Source organism: Abrus precatorius, unplaced genomic scaffold (genome assembly GCF_003935025.1).
Source record: "Abrus precatorius isolate BTA unplaced genomic scaffold, Abrus_2018 Scaffold4, whole genome shotgun sequence".
Classification (NCBI taxonomy): domain Eukaryota; kingdom Viridiplantae; phylum Streptophyta; class Magnoliopsida; order Fabales; family Fabaceae; genus Abrus; species Abrus precatorius.
The window spans coordinates 18,117,040-18,133,698 of NW_020874384.1; the positions used below are offsets into that span (position 1 = coordinate 18,117,040).

At 32.5% G+C, this 16,659-nt stretch overlaps 3 protein-coding genes across 3 annotated transcripts; 1 reads left to right on the plus strand and 2 right to left on the minus strand.

The window, feature by feature from the left end:
• Positions 1 to 1,803: 1,803 nt before the first annotated feature.
• On the plus strand, positions 1,804 to 2,403 carry LOC113865697 (glutaredoxin-C6-like). The gene has a single exon (XM_027500417.1). The coding sequence runs from the start codon at positions 1,911 to 1,913 to the stop codon at positions 2,301 to 2,303; it is 393 nt and encodes a 130-aa protein (XP_027356218.1). The 5' UTR covers positions 1,804 to 1,910; the 3' UTR covers positions 2,304 to 2,403.
• Positions 2,404 to 8,267: 5,864 nt separating this feature from the next.
• On the minus strand, positions 8,268 to 12,007 carry LOC113865776 (probable ADP,ATP carrier protein At5g56450). Its single transcript, XM_027500519.1, has 2 exons — positions 11,526 to 12,007; positions 8,268 to 8,985 (listed from the first exon to the last, which is right to left on the minus strand). The coding sequence occupies exons 1-2, from the start codon at positions 11,865 to 11,867 to the stop codon at positions 8,353 to 8,355; spliced, it is 975 nt and encodes a 324-aa protein (XP_027356320.1). The 5' UTR covers positions 11,868 to 12,007; the 3' UTR covers positions 8,268 to 8,352.
• Positions 12,008 to 13,278: 1,271 nt separating this feature from the next.
• On the minus strand, positions 13,279 to 15,305 carry LOC113866244 (fructan 6-exohydrolase). The gene is made up of 5 exons (XM_027501125.1): positions 14,446 to 15,305; positions 14,112 to 14,273; positions 13,759 to 13,997; positions 13,576 to 13,666; positions 13,279 to 13,485 (listed from the first exon to the last, which is right to left on the minus strand). Exons 1-5 carry the CDS (start codon positions 15,298 to 15,300, stop codon positions 13,279 to 13,281), a joined length of 1,554 nt encoding a protein of 517 aa, XP_027356926.1. The 5' UTR covers positions 15,301 to 15,305.
• Positions 15,306 to 16,659: the final 1,354 nt, after the last annotated feature.

Consider the following 16,659-nt stretch of genomic DNA (forward strand, 5'->3'; position numbering starts at 1 on the left):
CACGCTTCAATCTCACCGTTCCACCTCCAACTCAATGTCACGTCACCACATCATCATTTTTTTAATATATATATATATATATATGAATTATAAAAAATATATAAAAATATAAAATTAAATAGTCGTCATTGATAATTTTTAGTATAAATACTAATAAAACAAAAAAATTATACAAAATTATTAATAATGATTTTTTAAATAATAATAATAATTTAAAAATAAAATATAATCACTGACAACTTTAAAAAATATGAAATTTTTATTAAAAAATACTGTGCAATCTTTAAAAAAAAATTATATTTGTATTATCTTTTTTGGTATTTTTTATATAAAAAAGAGCCTATGTAATAAGAATTTAATAAGTAATATAATATTTAATATTTTTATACAACTTTATTATATATATACATATATATATTTAAATCCACATTAAAACTATTATTTATTTTTCATTATAAATGTTACTTTATTTTGATTCTATTTTTTAAAATTAAATAAAATAATAATGTTTTTATATAAAAAAGTTATTTTAGAAATATTCTTTTTTAAAATAAATAAGCTCCTAAAGTTCTATGCTAATTTAACGTCTAAATTGTTTAAATTTGAATGAAATTATTTAGAAGTTATCAAATAGAAATTTGTTAGTTAAACTCAACTATGAGTTAGCGTTAACGAAAATGTTACGTGACCGTAGACATGTGGCAGGATGTTGATCCCTTAGAGTGACATAAGTATTGAATAAATCACAACCTTTAAAATATTTTATAAACATAAACTTTGAAGCTCAGTGAATCAAGCAGAGTCAAATTTTGCACTAATACACGCTCACATGTGGCACGAGGACGGTCGTAGAAGAAAAAAATCCCCTCTCATTTCAATTCCCTTTTCCTCCCACTTTTGTTTTCGTCAACCACTGGTCATCTACAGAAATGAGAGAATAACTCATTTTCTTTAACTATCAAAACGACATCGTTTAATGTAACCATTAACCTGATATATGTGTTATAGTTTTGCTTTTCCTTTGACAGCGTTATCTATGCATTATTGTGAATACTAAGTTACACTCATTAATGTATGAATCAAAATGACCACTAAATTAATTTCACTTTCTTTGAAAATGAGCATAATTGACCTCCCATCTTTGAGCAACTAAATGGGTTTTCACTTGAGCTCCAAATTCTCGGTGTCCCCGAATGAGCGTAAATGACATGGCTCACGCGCGACAACAACCAGAGTCTAAAGATCTCGTATCGGAGTATGCATCAATAGAAATTGATGTTTCGCGATATATAGTTAAAGAAAACATATAAATGTCTACCTATAATATGGTTCAGCAAGCGCATCTTGTCAAACATTTAATATTTAAAACTAATAAAAAAATAAAGCATGGCTGGTTTTATGGAGGGATCGACTACAATTTATCAGAAAAAGACAACCGAATCTCTTTGTTTGACGAATCCAATTGCGTAATACATACATACGAAATTAAGCATTAAATTAAGATTCCAATACCATAAAGTTTCCTCCTCTCTATGGGGTTTCATCTCTGAACTATAATTTTGAGTTTGGATCGATAATTCTAGCAGTGATTTGAGTTTTGGTCTATTAAGACAATTTAAATCTTCATAATTTATATAAATTATTATTTTTTACTTTGCGTCCGTATGTGAGTTTTGAAGTAGATGTATAATACAATAATGATGGAAAAGAATGGCATAAGCGCGCGTGGGATAGGTCGAGTGGCAGGGATTATAGAAGATGAAAAACACTAGTTTGTGATGTAAGCAAGCACGATTTGGACCTTTTGTATTTATAAAACAAGAACTCCCTTAAACTCAGTTCCACCTATCCACTTCCTCACCCTTGAGTTTCACACACTGAAAAAACCCAGTAATAGCGCAGGGGGGGGGATGCAAGACATACGGTGCTTCTCAAACGACGTCGTCCACCTCCACTTGAGTTCCTCTATGACCAACTCGTCTTCCTTATCGATGGAGCTGGACGAATCCACGGAGACCCGAATCCAAAGGCTGATATCGGAGCACCCGGTGATCATCTTCACGCGATCCTCCTGCTGCATGTGCCACGTCATGAAGAAGCTCCTCGCCACCATCGGCGTTCACCCCACCGTCATCGAATTGGACGACCACGAGATCGCCGCCCTCCCTCTCTCCGACAACGCTCGCGCCCCCGCCGCCTTCATCGGCGGCACCTGCATCGGGGGTTTGGAGTCCCTCGTCGCCCTCCACGTCAGCGGCCACCTCATCCCCAAGCTCGTTGAAGTCGGTGTTCTCTGGGTATGACTATGACCAATATATATCATTATCATTCCCATAATTTTTATATAAATATAAAATATAATATGCTATAATTGCTAGCCTACCTAGCTATTATTATTTCGGGGGAGAGAAAAAAAAAAACATAGCATAACTAATTGTATAATTTAGGGTTTCGTACCTGTGGCGAAATCCTAATTTGTGTTTTGGTGTTGTAATTGAAAATAGTACAAGAGAATTTTAATTTAGGGGGTTGTTTGGGAAGAGGGAAATGAAATACTAGCGGTGGAATTGAATTAATGAAGCTGGGAGTGTGGTTTGCGGAGGCAACACGTGTACAGGAAGGAACGGTATCCATCGTCACTCATGAGTTGGTAATAGTAACGACGTGAATTTGGCCATGGCTTGAACGGTGTACTGAGCGAATTGATCGGGTCCGTAGATTGGGTCCCATTGACAATTATTAAGCAATCGGGGCCGTAGATAGGGCAATAACTTTGTCAGTTTGTTTCGGGAATCCTAAGCTTATCTATTCCTCTTCCCTTTTACCACTATGTAAATTTTATTTATTTCCGGGGGTAAAATTATGCATTATGCATTATGCTATTTTGTTTTATTATTTCGTCGTTTTCTTCGTTTTCTTCTCTCTTCTTTTGGTTTGAATGAGAATGGCAATCTGGGTTGTGGGTATTTTGGTTTTGATTGGGTAGCAGTGGGACCATGACAAGCATAATCGTAGCCGTTCAAGCGAGGGATGTTTTCCCTTTTTCATTTTGGTTGTCCCGTCTGGGGTTTAAGTCGTTAAGGAACAAAACAAGAGTTGTCAAAACCTAAAAGTACTTTGGAAAGGATGATGATGATGAATAGGTTGTGATAGAAACATATGTGACAAAGGCATGCACCTCCAATAATTGCAAACATATCAACTATATGTTGTTGAAATCCTACACGGATCTTTTCTCTTTCTCTTTCTGGTGCGCTAGCTGGCCCCTTAGTACACATCCAAATTCTCTAATTCCATGGCTAGCTAGCTGTGTGATGCCGTCCTCTTCAAATCAATTAATATGCTGTTCTTATTATCGCCCAGAATCATTTATGTAAAAGGGCTTCCATAGTGGAAACCTACAAAGCCACCGAAACTGATAGATAATTGGATCATAACCATGCTCATCAGCTTTGAATCTTCATATTGTATATCAAAATTAATTATTCAAAAAATGAAGTTTACTTTATTAATTTTTGTCCCCTGAAATTAATTATTTTTTAATCATAAGTTGAGGAATATCCTTAACATACAAGGGAAAAAGAGGGTAAAAAACCTGCATCTTATTATTCTCTTGTTAGATTTAAGCTTTTTGACTGCATCGGTGTAAATTGCCTTTTCCTTTGGGAAAAATAAAACAACTGTATTGTTTTGAATATGAATGGTAGAATCTTTCCATTTTTTTTTAAACTTTCGCCGAAGTCCCACATTAAAAACTAACTAGTAAAGGGAATCACCCTACACTGTCATAGCATTATCGTTTCACTGGTTTTGCTTCATCAAATTGTGAAAAAAAAAAACGTATATATTCGTATGGAAAATGTCATAGATATTTTACTAATTAGTATTGAATCTAGCCTTCACAAAAGTAAAAGGCATGAATACATTCAAAGCTGAAACAGGGACAAGGACAATCGTATCAAATCGTTGACATCATGCAGTGAGACGAGCCTGTGCGTCATGGCATTCTTGCCCCATAGACCGAAGTAAGCTTTGGGTCTCAACTTTATAGTTTCGAAAGTTTAAACAATGACTTTCGTCAGCATTTAGCAAGAATCAACGTTGCATTATGCCAAGTCAGCTACAAACTACTCCTCAAAAAGGAAACCAATAACAAAAGAGTTAAGCAACCAAGCACCTAGCGGGGTGCTTTCTTCTTGTTTTCAAGCAAATGGGTGTTTTCTACGTACTAGTTATTAATAATATTAATATATTCGGGCGCAAAAATACTAGGAAAACGAATTGTTTTAGAAATTTTAATTAAAATCTTGGGGATTTAAAAAACATCAATAGCAGTTGCATAGCACGGATGATATTGGTGTGGTGCCAAAAAGAGAGTACAAATATAGAAAAACAATGGGTGGCAAGATCTTTTCCCAATTAAGGAAAACGAAGGAGGCATAGAGGTGATATAATTAAGGGTAAGAGACCTAAATGCTAACCTCACTTTCTCACCATGTATGTGACCCAATGATTTTCTCCTTTGAGTTGGGAAAAGACAGAAGACGATGACATCAACGACCTCAACCACTACAACTACATCAACAATCCGAGAGTGAGTGAGTGCGTGTTTCACTTTCCAAAATTTCTGCTTTCTATAATGCAAAATCAGACGTGGCAAGCATGCCGTGGTTTTTATTTTTTAAAAATGGCGGATCTTATTAGAATCTTAGAGCCTGACGTAAGCACAATGATTCTATTTCCATGCTTCTGGTATGGACGAACCGCATTCAAGACATCATTAAGGTTTTAAAATGCAAATTGTGTTTAAAAAATTTACAGATAAACAAAATTAGGCACCCAACGTGAAAATGGCAACAGGTGATGCACTTTTGCTTTAAGCTGCTCATGTCAAAATCAAATGCTCCATAATGCTTGGGCTTTAGGTATTGCACACTAGTCCAACATCAAAAAGCTTCTTTAATTATTTTATGACAATCAACGTTATTTTTTCTACTGTCCTTTTTTTAACCACACCGTTTTTTTAGAAATAAAAAATAAAAAATATAGTAGTCATTTTCAAAAACTAAAATTTGGACTTTGTACCTCACTCACTTTCAAAAGTTAGCTCATGTCAAAATCAAATGCTCCATAATGCTTGGACTTTAGGTATTGCACACTTGTAATCCAACATCAATTAGCCTCTTTAATTATTTTATGATAATCAATGTTGTTTTTAATAAAAAATATAGTAGTCATTTTACTAGAATTTGAAAGAGTGATGTTAAGAAATTTAGGCTTTGGACTCCACTCACTCTCAAAAGCTAGCTCATAAGTGGAGGATTATCCTAACCTTTATAAAGAGTATTATGCTTCTATTCTTAATCAATGTGGGACATCTTAACACACCCCTCACGACCAAGACTAAACATCTGGTGTGTGAAATTTATAGGACTAGACATTTGCATGGATGGACCCAACAAAACTAGACATCTGTGGGTAGTCCAACGTTCAAATTGAACAAACTCTGATACTATGAACTTATTGCTAGTCCATAAAAATACTATTTTCACACCCTCCACCCAAATTGTGATGTATTTTACAGAAATAAGATTAAAAAAATGATATATTATTTAGATCCCCAAATTGAATTGGTTTAAAAAATATCATGTCCTGTGTAAAATAAAAGTCAATTATATTAGACTTTCTTGATAAATAAAAAATGATTTTAGTCAACTTCTGTTATGTCGCCTTCCTAACCATCGGTCATAGAAGTTGGTTATAATTAACTTTGATTAATGTATAATGTTGTGTATAAAGTCAATTATAGTTGATTTTAGTAGATAGGAGAAAAAATAAATTATAATAAATTATCAAAAAGTTTGAAATCAAGTTTAATAGATTATTTAAAAAATAACAGTAGTCAACAAGAGAGAAAAAAGGAAGGAAATGAAAATAAATATTTTGAGATAGAGAAGGTGGTCTAGTGTAATTGTCATATTAGAAGTAAATTATTAGAGTAAGTAATTTTTTTTAAAAAATTATTTCATTGTACTTTAATTATTTATTAAATTTAATGTGTCAGTAATTATTTAATTGTCTATTTAAAAATATTTGTAAGTATTAATTTAATTATTCTCTATTTAATCACTTTTAATTATTTTTTATGATAATGTAATGTATATTATATATATAACACATTGTTGCCCTATATGTAATAAGCATGACCAATAGTGATTATGATGAATATGTATTTTAGACATTTAATTATTATGTACTTTAAACTTTTTAATTTTATGCGTTTGAAATTAATTTGGTTACATATTTTGAAAGATGATACACAGTAAATTTAAAATTAAAACTCGTATGTTTATTTTCTACCATATCATTATAATTTTTACATTCAATCTTAAATATTTTTTTTAACATAATAAGTAATTTTAAAAATGTGTTAGTTTATACTAAAGTAAATTATAATTGACTTTTTTTTTAGTAAACGAGAGAGCAATCAATTATAATTAACTTTTTAAAAGATTTAAAATATAGTTTAATCGATTATTTAAGGGACAACAAAAGTTAATATGCGAGAAAGAAGAGAAAAAGTGAAAAGAAAAAGGAATGAGGTGGAAGCAGATATTTTGAGGTAGTGGAAATAATCTAGTTTAATTACCATAAATAATTTTATATTATATTACAATTAAAGAATTAGTGCAGATAATTTTTTTAAAAAATTATTTTACTGTACTTTAATTATTTATTAAATTTAATGTATTATTAATTGTTTAATTGTATATTATATTATATTATATATATATATATATATATATATATATATAATACATTGCTCGAACGCAATAAGCATCACATGTAATGATTATAATAAATATGTATTTTAGATATTTATTATGTATATCTAAGACTTTTAATTTTATATACTTGAGTTTAGCTTAATTATATATGTTGAAAGATGGTAAACAATAAATTTAAAATTAGAATTCTTTTTATTTTATGTTATTTCACTGTAATTTTTATATTTAATTTTAATTTTTTAACATAGTAAATAATTTTTAGAAACGCGTTAATGTATATTAAAGTTAATTATAATTAACTTTTGTTTTATACTAAAATTTATTTTAATTGATTTATATTTGTCAATATGTTAGAATTCAAAACATTGAAAGTAATTATAACTATAATCAATTTCTATGTGAAAAGAATTTCAAGATTGAAAGTCAAGCTAAATTAAAACTGATGCATATACCTAATGTATTGTTTATTTTATTTTATTTATGTTAAAAAGTTCAAATTATGAAATCTAATATCATTTTCTTCATATATCAACTAATTATGGAATTCTTTTCTCTCCTTTTTATTTGTTTATCTATTTTAAATTTAGTTCTATTCAATATAATAAAATATTTAATTTATAATTTATAATTTTTGTTAAAATTAAAATTAGTCATGCAATATATCTCTAATTTTGTTTAAAATATTTACTTTAAATTAATAATATTCTTATGATGCATGAAAAAAGCATTAGTCTTTAATATATATTTTAAATATTTAAAAGTAATTAATTATCATTAAAAAATGTTTATTACTTTTAGTTGTTTAACACTATTTCTAAAAACTAATATTAACATTTTCATAAAAAGAAAAAAGAACTAGTACTATGAGTAACCTCGTAAAGGGACTTGTTTGGAGTCTTGCGACTTGCTGATTTAACGAGTTTAATGCCGTATCACACTCTACGCCACTAACTAGGTTTCTTGGCATTTTGTCTTTTAAACAAATTTTTGTTACCCTTTCTGTAAAGGTGGCTTTTTGTTACCTTTAATTGGTTTATTTTATTTTTCACTATTTTAGTGGCTTGTTGGGCACTGATAAATTTTGGGCCAATCTCCCCCCAATTAAGTTATGCACACGCTTGACTCTACTCTAGCATTGTTGTTAACACCTTGCATTTAAAATTAGACAAAGAACAATGAGATATTTAAATAGAAAATCGAAATTTTAGAAAATATTTGATTTCTATTTTTAAAAATAAAATATAGTATAAATTTGTATTGTATTTTATTTTTAAAAATAAAAAAAAAAATCAAAATGCTCGTATTTGTCACCAATCAGAATCTGAATCCGCACTCATCATATTTCTGATCTTAATCTGTGTAAACAATTGCAAATGAAAATTAGTATAGCAGAGCCACAAACGTGGCATTAGCATTGGAATGTGGCATCAAACACGAATTTACAAATGAACTGAAATGGAGCTCATTTGTACCTTAGCAAAATTATCCTAAGCCTCAGAATCAAAATAAAGTTGTGTCCTTTGGTGTCAAAATGAAATCAACTAACCTGGGTAAGTTGGTGCTCTTACAATCTCCCCCAGTTCATAAATTTCTTAACTTCATCATACAAGACTAAGATAGCAGCAGCCCCTGTGCTCCTAAACACATTAGAAACTGCACCACGGTAAAATGAAGCCAACCCCTCTTTCCGATAGATCTTCCTCCAGCAGTCCAAGGTGCTATTGTACACTGGCTGTTCCATGCCAGACTGCATCATCATCCTCCTCCGAACTGTGTCTAATGGATAAGATACCAGCCCAGCAGAGGTTGTCACTGCCTGAGCTACCACCCAACGCTTCCACAACACCAACTCCGGTTTTGATTCTTCAGACAATATCTCTTTCATGGTGTCAAAGCCTCCAAAATAAAGGCCCCTATGCACCACCATCCCATGTAGAGATGCAGGAAGGCCCCTGTAGATTCCCCTAATCCCGTCCTTATGGAATATGGTAGCCAAAAAATGGTAAATGCCGCGAAATTCGCGCACTTCTGTCCTTCCAACGTCCGCAGCGAGGCGGGTGTGTGCTATATCAAGGGGGTATACCAAGACAAGCGTTGTACAACCGGCTGCAGCCCCTGCAATGAAATTAGCAGATGCACCCGAGAAAATGTTATTATCACTAGAGTTTCCACCTCTTAACATGCTTCTGTAAAGATCCTGTTGAAAAAAAATAGACGATCTATTAAGACTCTGCATCAACCGTAACATTACATGTTAAGCTTCAAATATACTCTTGATTCAGTTAAATGATTGAATGATGACAGGCAGAAAGACCAAAAGAAGCACATTGTCATGCCAATTGTGGAAATAAACGTTTTTCTATTAGAATATTGGATGTTATATTTCATTGAATGCATGAGTAGTGAAGTTGTAATGTCAGTCATTCTCTATTTTACACCTTTGAGCCACACAACACATGGCTGTAAAAGGACATAAAGGATCACGTGTGGAAAAGGAGGAGAAAATAGCAAAGCCGGCAAAAATACTCTTTCAAGATTATTAGAACTGCTCTTTGGAAATTTAATAAATAACTAACCTAGATACTAGAGTTGAATAGTTGGGTTGGTATTTTAGCACGCATATGCATTCCACACATTCATTTCAACCCTAGGTTAGGACACCAAAAACAGTTAATAAAGGCCACATTTTTACTCACACATCAATATACTCAGTCCCGTCATCTTCTAGACATAAAAAGAAACATTATAAAGATAGATTTTTAGCCACATCCACATCACGTTAATCACATCCTTAGGAATGCATTGTCTTAAAAGAGAATTAATGCTTATGTCCTTTCTTTTCTATTTGCGATAAAAAATACGGCCAGCTATTCTAAACCTCTATAATTGCATTAATTAGGAGCTACATCAAATTCTTCAACTATAGCAGCAACGTTATTTAAAGTGCATTTAGTTAGAAAATTTTCAGAAGATTTCTGAAGTTTCTTCAATCAGAAAAATTTCTGGAATTTTTCACAAGATCTGTCTGAGAGAATAGTGCCTGTTTTGCTTCTAAAGATGAACATGTCTTCAGTAACCAAGGATCTATCAATTTCCTTTTCTCCATTTTGGCATCATGACCAAGTATAAGTTTTGGGATTGCTTTATTTATTTTTTTCAAAACTTAAATATAGTACTATAAGTACTTTTTGGTGATATTTCCCAATTAAAATTTGCATTTCATCTCAGTCATCATAGTCAATTTTAGTTACCAAGATGAAGGTAGTGGTTATTAAGATGAAATGTCAATTTTAATTGAGAAACAACATCAATAGTACCTACGGTATTATATATAAGTTTCCCCTTTTTTTTTCCCAAGACAACTGCACTAAATAAATAAATAAAAAAAGTGACTTGGATCAAATTACTGATGGCATTGATCTCAAAACAGTCTAGTTGTCTCATCCCAAATTGCATTGAAACATTCCATTTTTTTCAGCTCCATCTTAAAACCAATCTCAGACACAGTAATTAAAAATAGAGACAAATTATGCTTCTATAAATGGAAATTCTTCTCAAGAGGCAAAGGAAATTCTGGCCTAAAGGAATTAAACTTCAAACTAAATAAATAATGAATGAGTCTATATGATACAAGGCATTAAATCACCAAGTCCCTACTTTTAAGTGTCTAGAGTCTCGACCTAATTCTTATGGTACAATAGGTCAATGAATCAGTTATTTTGTTGATATATATATATATATATATATATATATATATATATAGATATATCATAATTTAAAAATGTTGATACATACATGTATTATAGGATCCAACTTCCAATATTTTTCAGCATGCATTGGCATCCACACCGTGCATTTGTGAAAGAGGTCTTACTCCCACTAGAGACTGAAAAAGGGTTTCCAATAAACACTTGAAAAACAGAAGACAAAATCCACAAGAAATTTCAGGTGAGCAGGAGTACACTCTCGTTTTAGTTCCTACAATTGTACATGTCGATCACTTTCAATCTCTAACTTCATAGTACCTTCATTTTAGTCTTTTTTCACTCTATTTGTCATTGTCATTTTATAATAAAAGGACTAAAATAAATGTTATTTTTGTAAAATCAAGGATCAAAGTGAAGATTTTGTGAAGTTAGAAACTGAAGTGACCCAACGCTCGCAATCTAAGGACTAAAATAGGAGTTTGCTTATAATTTACGTCTAAATGCTAAAAATGCAGAAAGTCATACAGAAACATCAATTACAATAGCAAGCAATTCAAGAAACAGCCTAATAAGGGTAAAGTAAAAATCTAGTAAAGTTCAAAGAAAGAGGTGTTTCGATTAAAGGTGGACAGTCCGTGATAATATCCTAAAGGCAAGGGAAGTAGGAAAAGACACATCAGACTTCTGCACAATATCAGCGTTGATATTGTAGCAGCAAGAAAATAGAAAAAGGAATTACAAGAACATAAAGGAAAACGAAGTTGCCCTCTCGACTTAATAGTATGTATAACCAACAGCTTTGCACATTGCTTCCATCCCAAATTTTCAGGAAATGACCAAACCCAATTGAATCCGAATAATGGTGTTTGGATATGGATTGAACGAACTCCTTCCATCCCTCTTTTCAGGTCAAGATACCACATGACATTCTCCATTGAACATATCATGCAAGACCATACAAACACGAAAGGTAATAATAAAAGAAAGATAGAAGGTAATATAGAATAGAAAAAAGAAAAGAAGAGGAAACCTTGAGGGAAAAATTGAGAGCAACAGAAGGGTAATAGCGAATAACACTGCTACCATTGCCACGCCACAAAGAGAGAATGCCTTCTTCGGTGACAGTGCGGCGTATGCAATCGAACATGCCTTTGAATTTGCGACGACCACTTGCAACAATGGCCAAATTGCTTTCTTGGGTCTGTAACAAAAGCTTGGCCCTCTCAATCGGGGCGACAATGGTGTGAACAAACCCACCCATGACCGCCCCAGCCATGAGATCGCGGTGGAAGTTGCTAAAATGTGAATTCGACGCTTTTTCTTGCCTTGATTTCAATCTCTTCCTTTCTGGGTCGTCATCCTCTGCGCTCATCTTTCTTTTCTTTTCTCCAAGTCACAGACTTTTCTCAGAGGGAAAGATCCCCATCATCACCAAAAAGAAAGAAAGAAAACGGAATCGAGAGTAATTTCAAAAGAAGGAAGAAAGGAAGCTTATCCAGAAATGAAATTCGAGAATTCTGGAAAGAAAAAAAAAGGAAAAACACGGAACCAAGAAAGTTGCTTTGATTTGCTAACGTGGAATGGCGTGGTTGATGAAGGAAGGAGAATTCATTCGTTATTCTATTTTGACTTTACGGTCGGGCAATACTCATTAGAAAACCACGTTCTTTAACTTCGCTCGCTACACATGTAATAATCATCATTAAAGTAAAAACTAAATAAATTATAGATTTGATTAAATACACTTACATTTGTCATTTAATTATATGTTATTTATTTTAATTATTTAACAGTATATATTTTTTATGTTATCAATGTATCAATGTATTAAAATTAAACTCATAAATTATATTAAAAAATTTATACAAATAAAAAAAAAGATTTTGAGGATATGATTCTGTTTTGAACACAAATGAATGGTGACCAATATTTTAAAGATATCAATTTAAATAATTTTTTAACGAATATATCTTTATGTCATTTTTAATTAAAAAATTATCACTGACTCTTTAATTAACGTCCTTAAAAATTAGTCAACAAAACTCTTGAACATACTAATGAAATCATAGAGTGCTTGTACTATTTTGATTGTATCCTTTTCTAGTGTATTTGGCAAGGAAGAATTTTATGGTTCTTGGATTTCCTCTTTTGATTTATCGAAGGGGTTATGTTGTGATTAAATCTTTGATTTGGGGAATTCCTAACGTATTTATAATAATGGCTTTCATTTTTTCCCTCTTTGAATTTATTTGTTTTTATATGCAACTACGATAATATACAGTTGCCTCACTGTTTGCTTCAAGCCTAAGCTGCATTAAAAAATGGATTTTGAGGTAAATTTTGTATTCAAAATTAGTTTTAAAACTGATTTATCTTAAAAACAGTTTTGAAAATTAATTTTGACTCAAAAATGATTATAAAAATTAGATTTTATGGTCGACTCTAATTTGGCCAATGAATCGAATTTGAATTAGTTGTATCTAGTAATCAGCATGCTCGCTAAAAGAGTGGGATCTCATCAGAGTTAAGAAATGAGAATTTTGGCGCAGTGCAGGCCTTGTGCTTGAGAAACAGGGTATGGTTTCACTCCCTTTTATCATATTGCTACATAGTGCATTCTGATTTTAAATTATCAAATAGTATATTATTTATTTAATTGCCATCGATATCAAATTGTCCTGGGAACATTTATTTCTGTGGCACAACAATCATGGGGAGAATATGAATGAAGGAAAAGCAAAAGCTTGATTTACATACACTAATTTTAAAAAAAAAATTCTCAGCTACAGGATGTAGCTTATGCTTTTCTGGTGGCCAATCTCTGCTTTCTTCATGGACCAAGCATTCAGTTTTGAGATTAGCACACTCTTGGTTCCATTGTTAAATACATAAAGATGAGCTTCTTGGCCAGTAGCCATTAAGGGATAAACTCTACTGGTGATACAAACTCTCCCTCCCTCACCAAAGCTTTCAATAATGGAGTGGTCAATCTGCAAAATAAAAACATATACACAGATAATCACACTATAAAGCACATAACGAAACCACTAGGAAAAGTTAATCACAAAGAATTGGCATACCAAGCTTCTGAGTGAAATCCTTCTGAGGTTGGGATCTACATCAAAGAAAGTTCCATATGTCGTTTTATCAAGGTCCTTCCTCAGTGAAGACCTGTGAAGTTTAACGAATTCTCAACCACATATTATTGAGATGATTCAATCTCAAATCCAAATATTGGTAATAGGGTCAATGTCAGAATCAACCTGCTCTGATCACTGCACATTAGGCCTGTATATTTGTTTGAAGCTTTATATATTCGAAAGAAGATTACAGTCTGTTCTCTTAAGTCGTCTGAGGCTAAAGCTGATAAACCAAATGGCCCTATTATGCCACTTCTTGATGCATATTCTTCACCACATAGCAGTTGGGGATCAACCCTTTTAGCATCTAAGGGCTCCGCACTTTCTAATTCGGGTAGCTCAAACTCTGCCTCTACATCAGCCTAAAAAGTTTAGAAGTTAAAAATAATCATTACTAATGTTGTACTTGCTCTGAAAATGTATCAAGAAAATCTAGCATGCACATTGCATAATGCATACCGCAACAGTTTACTCACCTGTGAAGCAGTGATACCTGAAACTTCAAGAATTGATCCACTGATGAGGTTCTCTTGGTTAATACTGAATTTCTTGCCACGTAGTTTTTCTACTTCTTCAATTGGCCATTGTATCAATTGCTTTCCACTCTCATTATCAAGCCAGACCTGTCTAGGAATGGCCTGCATGAACAAATAACATTTACTATTCATTAACACATGATCCTCCTTATCGTAATTATTTGACTTTAGGATATGAATATAACCTCAAAATCAAGTTAATTTTAACAATATCATTTAATCAGCACTCAGCAGAAATGACAAGAAGAAAATACCTATAATTGAACTAGGATACCTGAACACCAGCCCATCCTTTCATAATATCATCTTGTGTGGTGTCAGATTCGTTTACCCAACCCCATAATATCCTCCTGTTCTTGGCATAGTCAAAAAATGACTTGGAAGCATAAAATTTACCATAGTCGTACCTCAAGTCCAAACTAGTTCCTGTAAATTTAGTATCTGCAATAAACTTATCCTGATCAGAGAGATATTTACCAAGAAAATAGTAATCATGTTGTATTCTTAGGTACCCTATCTTCATGACATGCCTAACACTTGGATTTTGAACAGATGTGTCCACCCCATTCGTGCCATTGATGGATACAGGAAAGAAGTCAGGACATTCACATACTCCAGTGTTGTCTGATGCATAAAAAGGGTTAGGATCTACTTTCCAATTAACAAAGTCTTCACTTTGGTAGAGAATAGCCTTTCCTTCATCACCGTTTTGAGCACCAATGATTACTCTCCATTTTCCATCCCTTCCATGCCAAGCAGTTGAAGGGTCTCTAAAATTGTCTACTTCAGCTCCACTAGGTGGAGTTAATACAGGGTTTTGAGTGTGTTTGATCCACTCCCTTAAGAACGGGTCTGATAGATTCTTTGGCATGGCCAAGTTCTGAACTTGATGTTTGTTGTCAGCAATCCCAGTATACATGATTACAGGTTTTTCATCTGGGAGGATTGTGGCTGAGCCAGACCAGCAGCTATTGATGTCATATACCTCACTTGGTTCAATAGCATTGTTTAGATGAATCCAGTTCACAAGATCATAAGACACAGAGTGACCCCATACTATGTTATCGCCAAAGGTTGCTGCATAAGGGTTATGTTGGTAAAAAAGGTGGTAAACTCCTTTGTAGTACATAGGTCCTGTTATAGGTAAATCAACATGTCAAGAGATCGTGATGTTATTTTTTATATCTCATTTCAGTGAATTTGTAATAGCTCTAATCTATTTTAGCAGTTTCAAATTCAAATGAGAAGAAGAGGACAGTATAATTCTTTCTGATTGTATGGATGATAGCCAAACAAATAACTAATCATCAGAAATTTTGCATGCTTACTTACCATTTGGATCTGCATCATGAAGAAATCCATTTTCAAATATTCTTCAACCAAACATGTCAAATGATAGAGATAATAATCAGTTAGCCATAATCAGTGAATTAGAACATGAGATCAGATACTTAAAGAACTAGAAGCTTCAGTGGTGAAAGTGTACATAGACAAAGATTGGAGGGGTCAATACCGTTCATCCAATTCTGTGGGGGCTGAAAGTGATAAGAAGTTCGGTAAGGCTGTTTTTCAGGTATTCTATACTTGGTAGAATCGATGCTATGCGGCGATGCTTCGATTCCAAATCCAGTGTTTGGCAGAAAAATGCAGAACCCCAGTAATACCGGTATTGCAGATATTTGCATGATGCCACTGGAGAAGGGAAAGCAAAGCGTGTCTCAGATAGCTTTTGCCTTTTGGTATGATTGATACTTATATTTACACTTGTTTTTGGTTTGAATCCCGTACGGAAATGCAACAATCATCAGCTTTCCCTTTCTGCTTTTCTTCAACTTTACCGGCTATTTAATATAAATTTTTATTACGCATGTCAATGAAATAAAACTTCAACTTCAATTAAAAAATAACATGAACACCAAATGCCATAATAGTTAAATAAAAACTATCATTCCGCTCGAGCAATTGATTAAGTTTAATAATAATAAAAAGGTGACATGAAACCAGGACACGAAGCCTTCCATTTATTTTATAGTAATGATTACAAATTAGAGATGATAGCTAAGGATTCGATTATTTGATTACAAGATAACTTTCCAGGCGTTTGGCTATGATCAAGCCAAGGTACACTAAGGTCAATATAAACAAAATAAGAGTTTTGAATGCCAATTAACTGTCACCTAACCCAACACTTGATAACCACAAATGCCAAATCGCTACACGTGTCACCAAAACTTCCTCTTAGATTTAGCTCCTCACTTTTAGATGGTATGTAAATGAAAAAGTATTCTCACTAATTAAAATTTTAATGATTAAAGTTATAATTAAATGCTTGATAGTTAAATTTTAATAATTAATTTCTAATTGATTATATGATTCTTTGTTTTATTTTTTAAAGTAAATCTTTGATATTTTATTTTAATAAAAAAATTTAAATTCTTCGTTAGTTTGATTTTTTAAGTGAGAAGATGAATTTTAAAGGATAAAAATT